The 16,666-nt window shown below is 41.8% G+C and overlaps 1 protein-coding gene across 3 annotated transcripts in view; it reads right to left on the reverse strand.

Moving 5' to 3' along the window:
* Positions 1 to 9,674: 9,674 nt before the first annotated feature.
* The window catches only part of LOC140225995 (alpha-tocopherol transfer protein-like), a 38,241-nt gene continuing 31,249 nt past the window's right edge, over positions 9,675 to 16,666 (reverse strand). For all 3 annotated transcript variants that reach the window (XM_072306091.1, XM_072306089.1, XM_072306083.1), the window contains exons 6-8: positions 13,685 to 13,795; positions 11,047 to 11,191; positions 9,675 to 10,019 (exon numbers count right to left, since the gene is read on the reverse strand). In XM_072306091.1, the coding sequence (XP_072162192.1) occupies positions 9,979 to 10,019; positions 11,047 to 11,191; positions 13,685 to 13,795 (297 nt within the window). In that variant the 3' untranslated portion in view covers positions 9,675 to 9,978. The remainder of the gene's footprint in view (positions 10,020 to 11,046; positions 11,192 to 13,684; positions 13,796 to 16,666) is intronic.

Below are 16,666 nucleotides of genomic sequence, written 5' to 3' on the forward strand. Positions count from 1 at the left end.
TTACCTAAATTATAAGAGCGTATAGTTTTCTTAGGTAGACAGTAAACCCTTTCATTTGTGGAAAAAAACACACGAAAAGACCTCAGAAAATCAGGCAATGGATTATCCTGAGAAAGTTTTCAGGTTTTTTTTCGTTAATCAGTATCTGAAAGTCGGTGAGAACGAAAACACACCAACTCGGAAATTTTTAAACGCTTAATTCTCTGTCATTAAACATGGTGTATCGATTTCAACTTGGTGCTTTACAAAGTCTCCAAGTACTTGTCCTTTGGCACCAAAAAGGTTTTTCTTCGACTAACTTCTTCGCCCGCTGCGCAGTTTTAGGTGTTTCCTGAACAATTTTTTTTCCCCGAGTTGGTGTTTTCGAACTCACTGATTCATTTGAGGGAGGGGCTAGGAGGGCAAGGTGCATAAGTGCAGTTTTTGACTAAGTTGAGATATTAATGATTTCGAGTGAAAATGTTTTTAATGCACATTTTGTAAAAAAAATTTGCTCGTGTGGTTTTTAATGTCTCTCGCTTCAAAAACGATACTACAGCACAGATGAATATTTTGTAAGAGCACTGGAAAAAAAAAAACACATTGGATCAAGAGTCCAGACTCTTGAACATCGACAAGAAAAAGTACTCTTAATTCAATCAGAATCTAGCTTAAATCAAGAACTAAGCCTCTTAATTTAAGCGGATTTCGTTTTGATTCAAGAAAAAATTCGATTGAATCAAGAGTATTTTTTCTTGTCAATGTTTTCAAGAGTCTGGAGTCTAGATCCAATGTGTATTTCTTTTTCCAGTAAGGAGCCGTGATCAATCACGATATTGACGTGAATCAATCGACACCGATTCCGTCACCAAAATTCGATCGAATCACGGGTTTGTCCATCGATTCACGGGTTTGTCGATCGATTCACGGGTTTGTCGATAGATTCACGGCTTTTGCCGATCGATTCAAAGGTTTTTCGATCGATTTACGGCTTTGTCAAGGCTTCAAAATGTCCACCACGGGCCGATTGTCGAATCTTTATCGAATTATTCTAATCGATAGTTCCCTATGTAAGCAATGGTATATATCGAAGGCTATTCGAGTTTCGATAGCGATTGTCCGGTTCCTAGCTCGGTGGGGATACTGACCAATTGTCAACACTGTTTCTTAAATCTACTGTGAATAATCTTTGGGAATCGCTTGTTTTTCATGCTCTCCAACTGCATGCATTTGAACGAAAAAGGTCCATCTGGAACAGGAGTTTCGGAAGAGGCCGCAAAAATCATGAAAATCGGCCCGGTAGAGCGCTGGAACTAAGCGTTACTAGTTGTGCAATGAGCCTCCGAAAATAAGGTTAACTTTCGCCTCTTTTTCGGTATTCGATTCGACCATCAAACGTTTAAGTGGAAGCTAATAATAACAGAAAACTCAGGAAAAAATTCAAGATGACTGTTAGAACCGTTTTCGAGTTGCGGGGAGGCAAACGAGTCAAACTCCGGCCTTATTTTTCGCTATTTTCTTGTAGAATTGATGTGTCTACGGGGTTGTTATCGTTGCTCCTTAGGGTTCAGGGGGCTCGCCCCCGTCTTCGGCTCCGTAGGGTTCAGGGGGCTCGCCTCCGTCATCGGATCCGTAGAGTTCAGGGGGCTCGCCCCCGTCTTCGGCTCCGTAGGGTTCAGGGGGCTCGCCCCCGTCTTCGGCTCCGTAGGGTTCAGGGGGCTCGCCCCCGGCTTTGGCTCCTTAGGGTTCAGGGGGCTCGCCCCCGACTTCGGCTCCGTAGGGTTCAGGGGGCTCGCCCCCGTCTTCGGTTCCGTAGGGTTCAGGGGGCTCGCCCCCGGCTTAGGAAATGTAGGGTTCAGGGGGCTCGCCCCCGTCTTCGGCTCCGTAGGGTTCAGGGGGCTCGCCCCCGTCTTCGGCTCCGTAGGGTTCAGGGGGCTCGCCTCCGTCATCGGATCCGTAGAGTTCAGGGGGCTCGCCCCCGTCTTCGGCTCCGTAGGGTTCAGGGGGCTCGCCCCCGACTTCGGCTCCGTAGGGTTCAGGGGGCTCGCCCCCGTCATCGGCTCCGTAGGGTTCAGGGGGCTCGCCCCCGTCTTCGGCTCCGTAGGGTTCAGGGGGCTCGCCCCCGTCTTCGGCTCCGTACGGTTCAGGGGGCTCGCCCCCGGCTTTGGCTCCTTAGGGTTCAGGGGGCTCGCCCCCGACTTCGGCTCCGTAGGGTTCAGGGGGCTCGCCCCCGTCATCGGCTCCGTAGGGTTCAGGGGGCTCGCCCCCGTCATCGGCTCCGTAGGGTTCAGGGGGCTCGCCCCCGACTTCGGCTCCGTAGGGTTCAGGGGGCTCGCCCCCGTCATCGGCCCCTTAGGGTTCAGGGGGCTCGCCCCCGTCTTCGGTTCCGTAGGGTTCAGGGGGCTCGCCCCCGGCTTAGGAAATGTAGGATTCAGGGTGCTCGCCCCCGTCTTCGGCTCCGTAGGGTTCAGGGGGCTCGCCCCCGGCTTAGGCTCCGTAGGGTTCAGGGGGCTCGCCCCCGTCTTCGGCTCCGTAGGGTTCAGGGGGCTCGCCCCCGGCTTTGGCTCCTTAGGGTTCAGGGGGCTCGCCCCCGACTTCGGCTCCGTAGGGTTCAGGGGGCTCGCCCCCGTCATCGGCTCCGTAGGGTTCAGGGGGCTAGCCCCCGACTTCGGCTCCGTAGGGTTCAGGGGGCTCGCCCCCGTCATCGGCTCCGTAGGGTTCAGGGGGCTCGCCCCCGTCTCACAGTGGGGAAAAACGCCAATCTAGCCGCTCAAAAGTCCCTGTGTCAACGCTCTTGATTTTTATTCGTGTTTCTTGGGTTAAAAATGTAGCCAAAGGATAGGGGGACCCAAATTGAGGCAAGAAAATATTTTGTCAACCCCCCTTGGGCTATATTTTCGCCGCACAATGGCCCAATCCAAAGAGCTTGGTGGACCATTTTTTTACACCTACTTTTGGTTCACTTTACGTGAATTTTCTTAATTATCTGATTTTCTGCGTTGCGTTACACTTCTTTCAAAACAATCTAATCAATTATAACATCACTTAATGGCATTGTACACTGAAAAATTGAATGTTACGTACAGTGAAAATGTGAAATTAAAAATTAGTAGATCTATTCAGTTTACAAGACAATAACATTTATTTTCATCGATACAGGCGTTTTTTTAATACTAAGATACTTTTTGAATTGTGAAAAGACAATGAAATCAAACACTGAAACAGCATGAGAAAAGAAGAGGAAAAAAGAAATAAAGAAGAATCGAAAAATTAATGGAGAAAAAAGAAAGAAAAGATAGAAATTATAGCATTATAACTAAATAATTTTATAAACAACAAATAACAATAAACAACAAATAAGAATAATTTAAGAATAACTTAAACAATAATTATAACAATGAAAAGGAATAAAAGAAAAAAATATAAATGCAACAAAGCTGCGACTAAATCACAAAAGCTGCGACTTTTACCTACTTTTTTTTGCATACCATTGTCTGAATCTATAAAATGTGATAATTACCCGCAAGAATATTCACCTCCTCTCGTAGCCAGTGAAATTTTTCTTTCAATGTAATTTTTTGTGACTCTTATTTTGATTGCTAAATGTGTTCATGATGTTAATTATTCATCAAATTTATATGAGATTTAGTTGTTGTAAATTTTAATATACATGAATTTTGAATTTGAATATATTTCTTGAATTTCGGACGAAAACTTACTCTTGCTCTATTTGATTATTCGTAGGTACTTCAAAAAAAGAAAAAAGAAGAAGAAGAAAAAAAAATACATTACAACCTCTTTAATTTAAAAAAACAACGGACCAGTGTCCGACACGTTCAATGCCTTTTCTCCCTGTCCAATAGTATTATTAGGACGCTTTTTACTTTATTTTCATCCTGCCATTTCTTATACCTCAAAATTATGGAAGTAGATTCCGAAAACAGATCGTGTTAATTGCATGCAGGTATACTTCGTTCAGTTATTCAACGTGGCAACCCCCCCTCCCTCCCTTCTCAAATAACCATCCAAAAATGAAGAATAGTAAAATCGTTGGTCGTTTTGGATGATTAATCATTAAATTAGTCACATTTATTATAGCTCAAGCTCCAAGCCAAATTGTCAAATAATTATTCCGGTATTTGAGCGTGAATTTGCTATTTTTCGCAAATTTACCATGTTTTAGTTAACGATGGAGTAAAACTGACTTCAGATTCGTGATCAGCGACCCAAAAAACATATAAAAACATGTATTGCATGCCAACAAAGGTGATACTCTAATTAATGCCGCCTAGATCTGGCTCTGGAACCAATGTGCAACGCGCCTAGTGCATCAAAAACGCCTCGACGCCGGGCCATTAATCTTCGTTTATCTCTCTGAACCGCAAAAAACCGCAAGATATCTCTACAGATTATGAAACTACATGAAATTCTGCGTCACCTAGTACAAGTCTGATATTGCAATTCGCCGATATTTGATACATTCCAATCCTCTGAAGTTCAAAAACACAGATTTTTCAGAGCAGGTGTTAAAGAAATAGAAACTATAAGAAAAAATGATGAGGAAATGAAATAAATGATTTGATTTACTTCTCAGGGGCTCTACTATGCTGGAAAACCATCAATTGCATAACCTGTTGCGTGAACACCATCAGTACGGAACGCATTTGGTGCGTCTTCCATCTGGGCTTCCAGTCTTACCTGTTTACGCTCACGGTTCATCATCAATTTTTTGATAACAAACAAGATTCTGGTGAATTTAATCACTGATTTGGTGTCAGTGGATATCTGAGAATGAAATGCAGCCTCTGGTAGCTTTCTACCAAACACTTGAAATTACGACTTTTGAGCGGCTAGATTGGTCGTTTTCCCCACTGTGCGTCTTCGGTTCCGTAGGGTTCAGGGGGCTCGCCCCCGGCTTAGGAAATGTAGGGTTCAGGGGGCTCGCCCCCGACTTTGGCTCCGTAGGGTTCAGGGGGCTCGCCCCCGTCATCGGCTCCGTAGGGTTCAGGGGGCTCGCCCCCGTCTTCGGCTCCGTAGGGTTCAGGGGGCTCGCCTCCGTCATCGGATCCGTAGAGTTCAGGGGGCTCGCCCCCGTCTTCGGCTCTGTAGGGTTCAGGGGGCTCGCCCCCGTCTTCGGCTCCGTAGGGTTCAGGGGGCTCGCCCCCGGCTTTGGCTCCTTAGGGTTCAGGGGGCTCGCCCCCGACTTCGGCTCCGTAGGGTTCAGGGGGCTCGCCCCCGTCATCGGCTCCGTAGGGTTCAGGGGGCTCGCCCCCGTCTTCGGTTCCGTAGGGTTCAGGGGGCTCGCCCCCGGCTTAGGAAATGTAGGATTCAGGGGGCTCGCCCCCGTCTTCGGCTCCGTAGGGTTCAGGGGGCTCGCCCCCGGCTTAGGCTCCGTAGGGTTCAGGGGGCTCGCCCCCGTCATCGGCTCCGTAGGGTTCAGGGGGCTCGCCCCCGTCTTCGGCTCCGTAGGGTTCAGGGGGCTCGCCCCCGTCTTCGGCTCCGTAGGGTTCAGGGGGCTCGCCCCCGGCTTTGGCTCCTTAGGGTTCAGGGGGCTCGCCCCCGACTTCGGCTCCGTAGGGTTCAGGGGGCTCGCCCCCGGCTTTGGCTCCTTAGGGTTCAGGGGGCTCGCCCCCGGCTTTGGCTCCTTAGGTTGCTTGTGGGAGGCACCGGAGTGTTGGGCTTTTGGATGTCTCTGCTGTGTTTCATACCCCGTATCCTGAAGGCAATGATTTGCCTTCAATTGGCTGGGTATGCAAAATGACTGCCATAAAGCACGAATAGTGGTATCAGAATTTTGCATTAAGTTTATGGATAGTTTTGAAGGCGCTGTTCTATATTCATTGTGAATGGTCTTGTACAACGATGTTGACCAAAAACTTCATAATTTTGGGTTTTAAATTGAGCCTCATATTTGAAAATTGCCGAGGAATAATAATTTGAAAAAATAATAAGATTGTTTTTGTCCCTCCGTCTCATTTCAAAGAAGAGAGCGCTTGAAGGCGGCTGGATCAGATTGTGTATTTTAAGTCCCTTGGTTCGGTCATCGTTTTCTGAAGCGAAACTGAAAGAGTCGCCGTTTACAAGATCGCAACTTACTCAAAAGCGGTTTTGAATTTAAAAAGTTTCGCACGGATAAAATGATCTTTCGTTGATTAGCTGTGAATAATCGAATTTGAAGAAAAGGTACTTTATCCACTGGTCCATTAGGCAAGTATAAAGCATGGATGGATGGAGCATCGATGACCAACTAAATCTTATCTGATAAGGAATTTTAAGTGTGAAATCCTTTTTTCGGTCTTTAAATGATCCAAACCCACCAACAAGTTGAAAACGCCAATTGCTAAAATGCGTTTTTCCTGATAAAGTGTCAATTCTTATTTCCAAAAACGCAAATCTCGGCATTTCAGCCGTATCTTCTAACTGTTCGAGAAAGTATTAAAACCGCTGATGGAGTTTTAAGAAACATCTTATTCTTGCTATCCTCAAGAATTATTACTCTTCTACCGAAGGGTAACCTCTAAAGAGGAATTCAGACAGTTTTTTTTGCTCTCCTGGAAAATCTCGTTTTCCGAGAATTGCTTTTCTGCCTTTTCACCATCGATAACCAAGGTAGATTAACACAGGTATGGACAAGTTGAAAATCCGGCCTGTGATTGGCTTTAGTGTCCCCTTAACGACCGCCATTTTTATGCTTTCATTATTGCGATTGGTTGGTGATTTATTGGTTATGTTTCTCCAATTTGGTAATAATTCGATACTTAAGCCAACTTAAGCCGGGAGCGAGCCCCCTGAACCCTAAGGAGCCGAAGCCGGGGGCGAGCCCCCTGAACCCTAAGGAGCAAAAGCCGGGGGCGAGACCCGGGGTGCGTGGTTTCTGTTCTTCAATAAAGGAGCTATGTCTTTAAGGATTCATTGAAATTCACTGCAATTTCAAGAAAGTGTGAAGCTTCGCACCATTCGAAACGTGTTACTTTTCTTTTTAAAGAGCCCGAGATTTTTCCAGATAAATTTCCTTCAAATTTTAAAGATGCAATAGCAGTTACACATGACTAGAAATTTCATTTATTAAATGATTTGAAAAGTGATCACTATCCGCAGAGAGCGTTTAATATACAACATTATTTCATCATTAGCTACTGAAAGACAAGATAAAAGTAAGCTTGTGTGACAAGTATTCATGACCATTAAACATCCAGTAATATTTGCAATCTCTTATGGAAGTATGTATCACGTCTCGAAATACTTTTTTTTTTTTTTTTTTTTTTTTTGTCCGAGAAGTCTTTAAAAGGCAATCGGAATTATAAAGCACCAGTGACGAAACCGCCGTCGATGTCACTCGTCAGCGTCTTTAACTCATGAGCCCTGTGCACAACGATCTAGACACATGCCCACGGCTCATAAGTCCCGGATACAGTTCAGTTCTACAAATGTAAAATCTCGCTTTTTCAATTGAGTAAACAGAACTATGTGCCAAGTATATGCGGGACTCACCGGCCGTAGGCATGCGCCTTGAGCGTTGTGGCCAGGGCTCATGATATAAAGACGCCGCCAGGTTCGCCCGTCGGCGGCTTCGTCACTGGCACTTTATAATGGAGATGTTGCATGTGCAGGGCCGGATTAAGGGGGTGGCCACATGGGCCACGGCCCATGGCGGCAAATCCATACGGGGCGGCACATTTTGCATTTTTTTTAAATGTAGGTATATAAAAAAATCAAATTTAGAAAAAAAAATTACAAACGAGAGAAGGCGACAGAATCTCTCTTTTCCTGAGAGTATAGTAATTTCTAATTTTATCGTCTTTCAGTGATACAAGAGACAGTACCTTTCATTAGTCGAATTAAGAGAGAAACCAAACTTGGCCTGGAACGCGGCGCGACTTAGAGAGAAATGATGACGAGGACTTGAGATGAAAAGGAGAAGCCCTCGGCATGGCGATCGGCATGTGACACATATTAGCACCTACAAGACTGCACGAATACTTTACGCATTGCATCAAATACAGTACGGTTATTACGGTCAGCGTGAAACGGATAGCGCCTACAAGAATACATGAATACTTCACGCATTGCAGCAAAACAGTGCGATCAGCGTGAAACGCATAGCGCCTACAAGACTGTCGGAATACTTCATGCATTGCGCCAAACACGGTGCGGTCTGCGCGGCGCGGCGGAAGTTAAAATCACTAATCCACATTTATGTTTGTTCTTTCATAATTTTTTCGTTCATTTCTTATGAAAGGAAGGCCTTGTCCATACATAGATAGGTTTCCGAAACATAACTTTTGCGCAAAGTTCCGTGAACTTTTGCTAGTAGTGTTGACAGGGCTTTCAAAAAAAATGTGACCAACACGAGTAAACGCATCTTCTCCACCCCTCCCCCGCTGGCACGTTCATTTGATGGTATTTATTGATGTTTCAAAACGAATGAGAAGGGGGCGGCAAAATATAGGCGGCCCATGGACGGCAAGTAGATAAATCCGGCCTTGTGCATGTGTGAGGAATTTGCAATTTGACTATTGATTCATAAGTAAAGTTAGCAAGAAACACGATGGTGCCACTGGTTTTCTCTGAATTCAACTCCCAAGCTTAAAAAAAGCTCTCAAGTTGAGGCCATAATGGAAGGGATATCCCACGCTATCCTGAGAGTCCACCTCTACATCAAAACAAACTCTCCATGCAAAGAAAGGGAGCAAATACATTAGCAAGGTTGCCGTGTTTTCAGTTTTAGAGTCCCCAAATAAAGTGGCAGCCCTGTCAATGTATTTACTCCCTATCTTTGCATGGAGAGTTTGTCTTGATGTAGAGGTGGACTCTCAGGATAGCGTCGGATATCTCCTCCATTTTGGCCTCAACTTGAGAGCTTTTTTTGAGCTTGGGAGTTGATTTCAGAGAAAACCAGTGGCACCATCGTGTTTCTCGCGAACTTTTACATATGAATCAACAGTCAAATCGCAAATTCCTCACACATGCAACATCTCCATTCCCATGGTATGAGCATGTACTGAAGAGGGCAGATGACAGGTTACCAAAAAACGCCATAGATGTGTTACGCCCTAGAGGGAAGTGTAGGGGATGCCCAATGAGAGAGTGGAGAGGTGGTATCGAATCCAAAATGCTCAAGCGCAAAGATTTCCGAGGGGCTATGATCAGTGGCGTTGCGTGCTATGCGATTATATCGATTTATCTGTCATTTAAACCAATAGAAAAGGATCGATAAACAGGGTGTTTGCAACTAACACCTTAATAATTTACCATAGCTTCAAATGGGGGAAATATCGATACTCGGTCATTCACGCCTCGCTACTCGTTATGATTTCGTGAAGAATAATTGGCGATAAGAGCATGTGGAAGCGTCATGAAACGACAAATCGAGGCTGAAACATCGAAATCAAGTATCTCGATTTGCTACGTTGCAGACTTCCTGCCATTGTTTATTTTTTAAATACAAATTTACTCAACGTCAATCTTAAAAAACTTCCGTGATTTCTCTTTTCTATGCGAATTAAATACTACGATAACTTCAAATAATGATGTTGATTCGTTCTCCTTTCGAAAAAATAGAACCGGAGCGGAGTCTTTTGGACGCCACAAACGAGATACGTTGTACTTCGTTTAAGAGCTTCATCGTCAAAATATGTATGCATTTATATAATTGACAAGTAAAATTGAATGATAGTTAGAAATCAAAGAGACCGTTTTTTATGTACAGAGAGAACAATTTAATTGTCAAAACGAAGCGTATATGATGTATTATTCACAGTAATAATTGCTGTAAAAAAATAAAAACAACGAACAAATTTAAAACTTTCAATCATTTGATGAAATATGAAAATACATTATTAAACTTTCAATAATTAAATAAAAGATAAAAATACGTTATATTTAAAAAATTCGATAAAAGGACGCTTGATCAGCAGGAATAAGGACACTTGAAGGGGCAACGAAGACTCATGTTTGATATGGAGACAGAATGAAGGCAAACAATAGCTTGAAACCACCTCATTGAGGAATTTTCTTATCGTAACCAAACTGGCTCCAATCTGGAACAGAAAGAACAAAAAATATCATATTTTACGAGTCATAACTTGCTGTATCCTCACGGCAAATAACGTCAAAATTATTTTTTCAGCCAATGACAATGATTACTACGTACTGAATTAAATAAATTCAACCATAAATGAATAATTAAGGGAGAACGAAAACACATCAGCTCAGAAAAATTAAAATAATCGAGACACACACACACAAAACTGCACAGTAGGTGAAGAAGTTACCTAGTTTAAGAAAAATGTTTTTTTCTGCCGAAAGACAAGTACTTATGGACACTTTAAAGCTCCAAGTTGAAACAGGTGTGCTAACTTCATGTAAATTAACCGTCTGTAATGGAAATTGATCATTTTTCAGTTACCGAATTGGTTTGTTTTCGTTCTCATTGATTCAAATATTCTCAAAACCAATAGCCGTTTTAAATAAAACCTAACTGCAAATAAAACGTAAAAACTATAAAAAGTAGTGCATGAAACACCACAACGAACATGTTTAAACGTATATCGATATCTTAAAGCAGAGAACGTGCATCTAACTCCGTTACGTTGCACATTTTATCTCGCCCTTTACTTTTCTAAAGGCAAAAAATTCTTAAAACTTTTTTTAACTTATACTAGCTGGTTTTATAAGACCTATAAACTTTATTTACCTATAAAAGACAAACATGAATGTAAATTTTGAAACTCAGTAATAGTGTCACATTTTCTCAGTTTAGTCATTTATACGGACTTTCCCATCCCGAAACAAAGTGAGAGCCCAGGTAAGATACGTTCAATATAGAAATGGCAACTATGATTCCTCGTGAGCCTTTCCCCCGACTATTGTTGAGTACAGCGGCGTGGCGTGCATTGCGATAACTCGATTGATCTGTCATTCAAACCCATAAAAAAGGATCGATAGACAGGGTGTTTGCAACGGACACCATAATAATCGATTCTTCACCACAGTTTAGAATAGGGCAATATCGATAATCGATCACTCACGCCTCGCAACTTTTTGAGATTCTGTCAATGTACCCACCTCGAAGCTTGTGTTCGTATTGTTTGATTAAATTTAGATGGGGCTTGCTATTCAAGGGTCCTTTGGTGCCACCATACTCTTTCGGTAAGACGGACGGCGAAATGTGCTTGTGAAGAGACTCCATGTTAGATCCGTGCAGATGGATCTGTAATCAGATGAAGTAGAGGTTAAACATTTAAGGAATTCTAGGCTTTAACTCGTGCATTAGCGAACATTCCATTCGGTTAATTTTTCAAGTACTCTGAGTAATAATATTCAGCCAACGAAAAAACGAATAGCCGTAAAAGCTAATGAACAAACTCTGATCGGTCGCCTCACTATGTCTCTCATTCTGTCAAGTTCGCCTTCAATAACAGCGATGGCAATTTGAGCGGCGTGGGAGCTCGAATAGTTGCTCGCAGTAGCTTTGCTTTGTCACTTTCGCTCCGTCCCAACGAGGGATCAGTGGCGTGGCTTGCTTTGCGATATATCGATTGACCTGCCATTTAAACCTACGGAATGGGTCGATAGTCAGGGTGTTCTCAACGAAAACCTTAATTATCGATTCTTTACCGCAGCTTCAAACGGGAAGATATCGATAATCGATCATTCACGCCTAGCCATTGCAAGGAACATGCGTTTGGACAAAATTGGACAGCGTTTAGCAGAAAGGAACTGAGCTTCATCAGCTATTGCCAAATTTAACTGGGCAATTTATAATTTTTTACAAGAGAACGTTTGTTTGGATTCCTTTGAAAATTTTAGGGGCTTTGCTTCGCATTACGTAGAAAATTCACTGAAAATAGCACAAAAATCCGCACGGGCGTTTTCATGTAAGAATTAAATCATTATGCCCTCATCATTTTCTTCATTGCCCAATTAAAGGCAATTGCGGATGTGGCTTGGCTCCTTTCTGCTTAACGCGGTTCAATCGAAGATGCTGTTAACGAAGAAACTTGTCTGCATTGAAACCAATATTTGATTTGGTTACGCCAGAAAAGGCCCGGCAAATTTGATTGAGCTACAAAATCAGTTGAATTTTTTAACCTTTCACGGACTTTTGCCAAGTTAAAGAGAGTATAATCTGTTTGAAAAATCTTCTCTCATACGCGCACCGTCTTACGCACTCATCCATTAAATAGGAGGAATCACCGTTTTAAAAAGTGACTTCTTCATAGATTTTGCAGGAATAAAATTTCTTAGCATGCATGTATAAACACCGAACTCCAATATCGGGGGCGAAAATTCAAACCTCCTCGATTTGTGCCTCCGGAAGAACGGTGATCATCAGTGAGCACGCGATCAGTCAACTTAACTCGCGTGTTTAAGTATAAATTTTATAAAAACTTTCAGATATTATATCAGCGATTTTCTAAAAAAAAATTATAGTAGGTAAAATTTTCAGAGAGCATTAGTAAATTTGAGAGCACAAATAATTGACTTAATCGACAAAGGAATTCACCGTTTAGCACGTTTTCAGATAAGTCCCTAAGTTAAAAATAATACCACCGTTTGCCTGTTGCTCCGCAGATGGAAACAACCTCCCTCTCTAAAAAAGATAGTATCTAAATATAATACCGGTTTAACTCGTTTACGCGTGAAGGAGCTCTATTTTAAATTATTAGATGCGGCACGAGAATCTATTAGAAACTGATTAGAAACACGGTTAAACTAACTAGGTTGCAGTTATACAGCATTATTGGGTCATTATGAGCGTCATGCGGTGGCACCACTGATGATACAAAATTATTGTCTTAACTTCTGCTCTAAAGAAACCAGTTTCCTGAAAAACATGACAAAGATAGTGCGTGTGTAATTGTGCATGTAAGCAAGAATAATATCACGGGATAATTCATTTGGGCATATCATGGACTATCACCCATGCATCGGAGATTCACACAGTTTTAGTGATTTCTCATCAATTAGTCTAAAATTATATTGTCGAACAATATCTTATCGGCAATTAGGCTTACGTTTTACGCAAATGCAGTACTCGTGAGTAGAGGGATGGGTAAATTATACGTGTATCCGTATCTTTAGAGCGACATTTTTTCTCGGAAAACAACATGAATGAAAATATTCAGTTTTTCAACATCTTTTTATACTTTCATAATAATGCTGAACATTTGACGGATATTTGAGGGAAATGAACTGTACTACATCAGACGTTGCCTGATTCCGTCTAATGTTTTACTTTCTATGTGGAAAACTAAGCAATACGGAAACTTGGAATTTTGTAAGGATATTCTTCACAATTTGAAGTAAATTTTTAGAGAGTATGAAAACATCCAGTGGTTTAGTTCTCTGTCAAAGAAAATTTAAGAAAAAAAAAAAAAAAACACGAGAAAATTTATCAACGTGGGATGAATTTAGGCTGATTGCGATTAGAGCCGTCTGATTGAAGCGACTTTCGTGTAAACTCGTACCTAACCTACTATTCGTACTCGGCAAATTTTTCACTGAAAAAATTAAATGATATTAATGAATACATGGTTTCTGGACGATAGTTTGCAATTAGGAACTACAATTTCTGGCTCATTCGTAAAAAAATTTATAAGCTATGGGAAACTAATAGTGTATAAGTTGTTCCTAAACTGAGCCAAATATGGTAGTTCGTAACTGCAACATGTATAGTCCATTTTATGTACACTGCACTTACCCGCTTCCTCAGTTTGCTTTTCAAAAACGGTTTAAAAATAGAATACAGTGCGCTAAAGTACAGGGGCTGGTGAACTATGTGAATGGCTTTCACTCTGAGGGGGATTTTTTCCTGAAAAAATAAAAAATAAAAGAATAATTAGTTCTCTGATGGTTTTTTCCATCCACGGTTTTAGATGAGTAAGTTCAAGTCGATGACCGAAGTACAAAACCTGGTATCTCTATTTCGCAGTTCCAAATTTTTTGCACCTATTTTATTTTGTTGAAAAGGAACGAGTCAATTTTACAGTCAGAAATTTTTACAGAATGTTTTTCTGAAAGAGAAGAAAAATCACTGATTTTTATGAAAATTACGTCGACTAGTTTTTTAAAGAAAAAATAAATTACGAAAGGAAAGAGGTCTGCATTGTCGCAACCGGAGATACATGGTTCTGCACTTCGATCATCAATATGAAAATTGTATCAAGAAATGATTGGGAACAAGTTTAGCTATCATTTGATTTAAAATTTTCGGAGACAATTTTCAGACATCCTTTCAATAGAGAATTTGCAGGTGTCTGAAATTTGATGAATTTCGTGTTTAAGTGGAAACTACCGAGTGAACTGAACACGAGGATAAGCTTGGTTCATGAATTGAACACTTGTTGGAGAAGATATGACAAAATGCTAAAATACATGTGTTTAATAGGAAATGTCGCCAGACGACGTCACCAGGAGGTGCATTTTCTCAATTTTAAATCTATTTTTATACTATTCCCCATATCAGAAAAAAGTATAAAGAATACCGTGAAATCAGCTCTTTAAGCACTTTTAGATGAATCAATAAAACATTTGCATGCAAATTCTCCATTGCTCGAAATGCGGTTTTAGTTTCACTTAAAACAATCATGTTCATTTTCACATCTAAACCACGGTTCAGTAAGGTAGCTCATTACGTAATCTGCCAGTATGGTTTTGATTGAAGATTCTGGACCATATCAATATTTTGTCCCTGCTGTTAGTGATCGCGTTAGTGACGATTTTTCCCTGCCTGGGGTGAGATTGGTTGCAAGTTCTTGTGGTCTTAAGCCCGATTATTGACTCTACATCGATCCGACAAGACAAGACAACGCTCCGTACTGACGCAACGTATCGCATTTCGATGTTTTTGTCGTATCGACATAGATTCAACAATCGGGCCACTGGCCGTTTTTAACCCTGAGACATCTTGTATTAGAAGTTAACAGATCAATTCTTTATCCATTTTCCCAATTGGTTGCCTCTCTGACGTTAGGGCGTATCTAGATTCCCCGTGAGCCCTTTTTTACGTATAAATGTATGCTTTCTGGGGCTCATGCGGTAATCGAGATAAGCCCTTACGCCAGAGAAGCGACGAATTGACGCTTCCGAAACGTTGACGTGCTATTGCGTAATTATTGACCCTTGTTAATTGTGCTATCATGAACTTACTCACAACTGACTTGGTTAATGACTTCAAAGAAGTTCGCAAGACCGAGAACATCACTTCTGCAGTGCTAAGGAAGAACGCCGTATGAACACTTGAGAGTTGCCAAATTTTTCTTCATAAAAATGCATTTTAAACGACATTTGTGAATATTCTTCCTTGAAATTTTCAGATATTGCTTGTAGATTGAATGGGCCTGTTGCAAACTTTTGCTAGAGCAAAAATAAGAGTTGCTTCTTGTAGATAATGCCTCAAAAATCACGATGAGCGCATCGGCAAAGTCTGAAATGCACTCATAACTTCACAATCTGCGTAAGAAATTTGCGTTTTTTTAAGCTTCCCGCTTCAAAAACGATACTACGGCATAGGTGAACATTTTGTTAGAGGAGTCGCTCCATCGTCGGCGATATTCATTATGGCCGACGCTTGCACGCAGTTCCGCGCGTAATTCAAGGAGAGTTCAAGGTCAATCAATTCGGGCGTGGAAAATATGAACGTTAACACACCGATTGTTATCTGGTCCAATCCAGTTCAGGTGTTATCTCGTCCCATCAAACGTGTTTTGGCGGATTGGCGTCGGCTATGATGATTATTGCCGACGATGGAACGACTCCTCTTACAAAATGTTCATCTGTGCCGTAGTATCGTTTTTGAAGCGGGAAGCTTAAAAAAACGCAAATTTCTTACGCAGATTGTGAAGTTATGAGTGCATTTCAGACTTTGCCGATGCGCTCATCGTGATTTTTGAGGCATTATCTATAAGAAACAACTCTTAGTTTTGCTCTAGCAAAAGTTTGCAACAGGCCCATTGCGTACAAAATTGTCTGGAAATCTTGGAAACAAATATTCTCAATCTGACCAGTAAAATCGGTTCTTATCGAAGGAAACTTGGCAATGTCTGACGGCTCATGAGACGTTCTTCCTTATAGCACAGCAGACTTCGTCTCAGACGAGATAATGGTATTCCCTATCAGAATTGACGGATTCTGTTGACCCCGTAACTTACTTGCATGATTAGACAGGTTTCTATGATCAACATATGAAGTTGATCTGGAAAGCACTTCCCCCCATTCATGCAGAAAGAAAGCAAGTTCTTTCTTCTTTAAAAAGATGGTGATAAAAATGTGATTACACGACCTCATTTCAAGACAACTCCAAATTGTAGATTAGAGGCGCGTTGCGCGTGTGTAGTTATGTTATTACCAGTCTCTACAAAACAATCATTGCGGACTAAATGCACCGCGTTAAGCAGAAAGTAACCAAGCTACGTCAGCAATTGCCAAATTTAATTGGTCGGTTTAATTTTCACATGAAAACGGATGATCCGATTTTTGTGCAAATTTTAGACATTTTCTGCACAGTACAAAGCAGTTTCCTCAAAATTGCCAAAATAATCGGCACAAGCGTTCTCCTGTGAAAAATTGTGGCAAAAGCTGATTTGGCATGCTTCCTTTTTGCTAAACGCGGTCCAAATATGAGTCCAGATGCATAGGCGAGGCCAGACTTTTTTTGGAGACGGGGGGGGGGGGGCAAAGGACA

Source organism: Bemisia tabaci, chromosome 1 (genome assembly GCF_918797505.1).
Source record: "Bemisia tabaci chromosome 1, PGI_BMITA_v3".
Lineage (NCBI taxonomy): Eukaryota > Metazoa > Arthropoda > Insecta > Hemiptera > Aleyrodidae > Bemisia > Bemisia tabaci.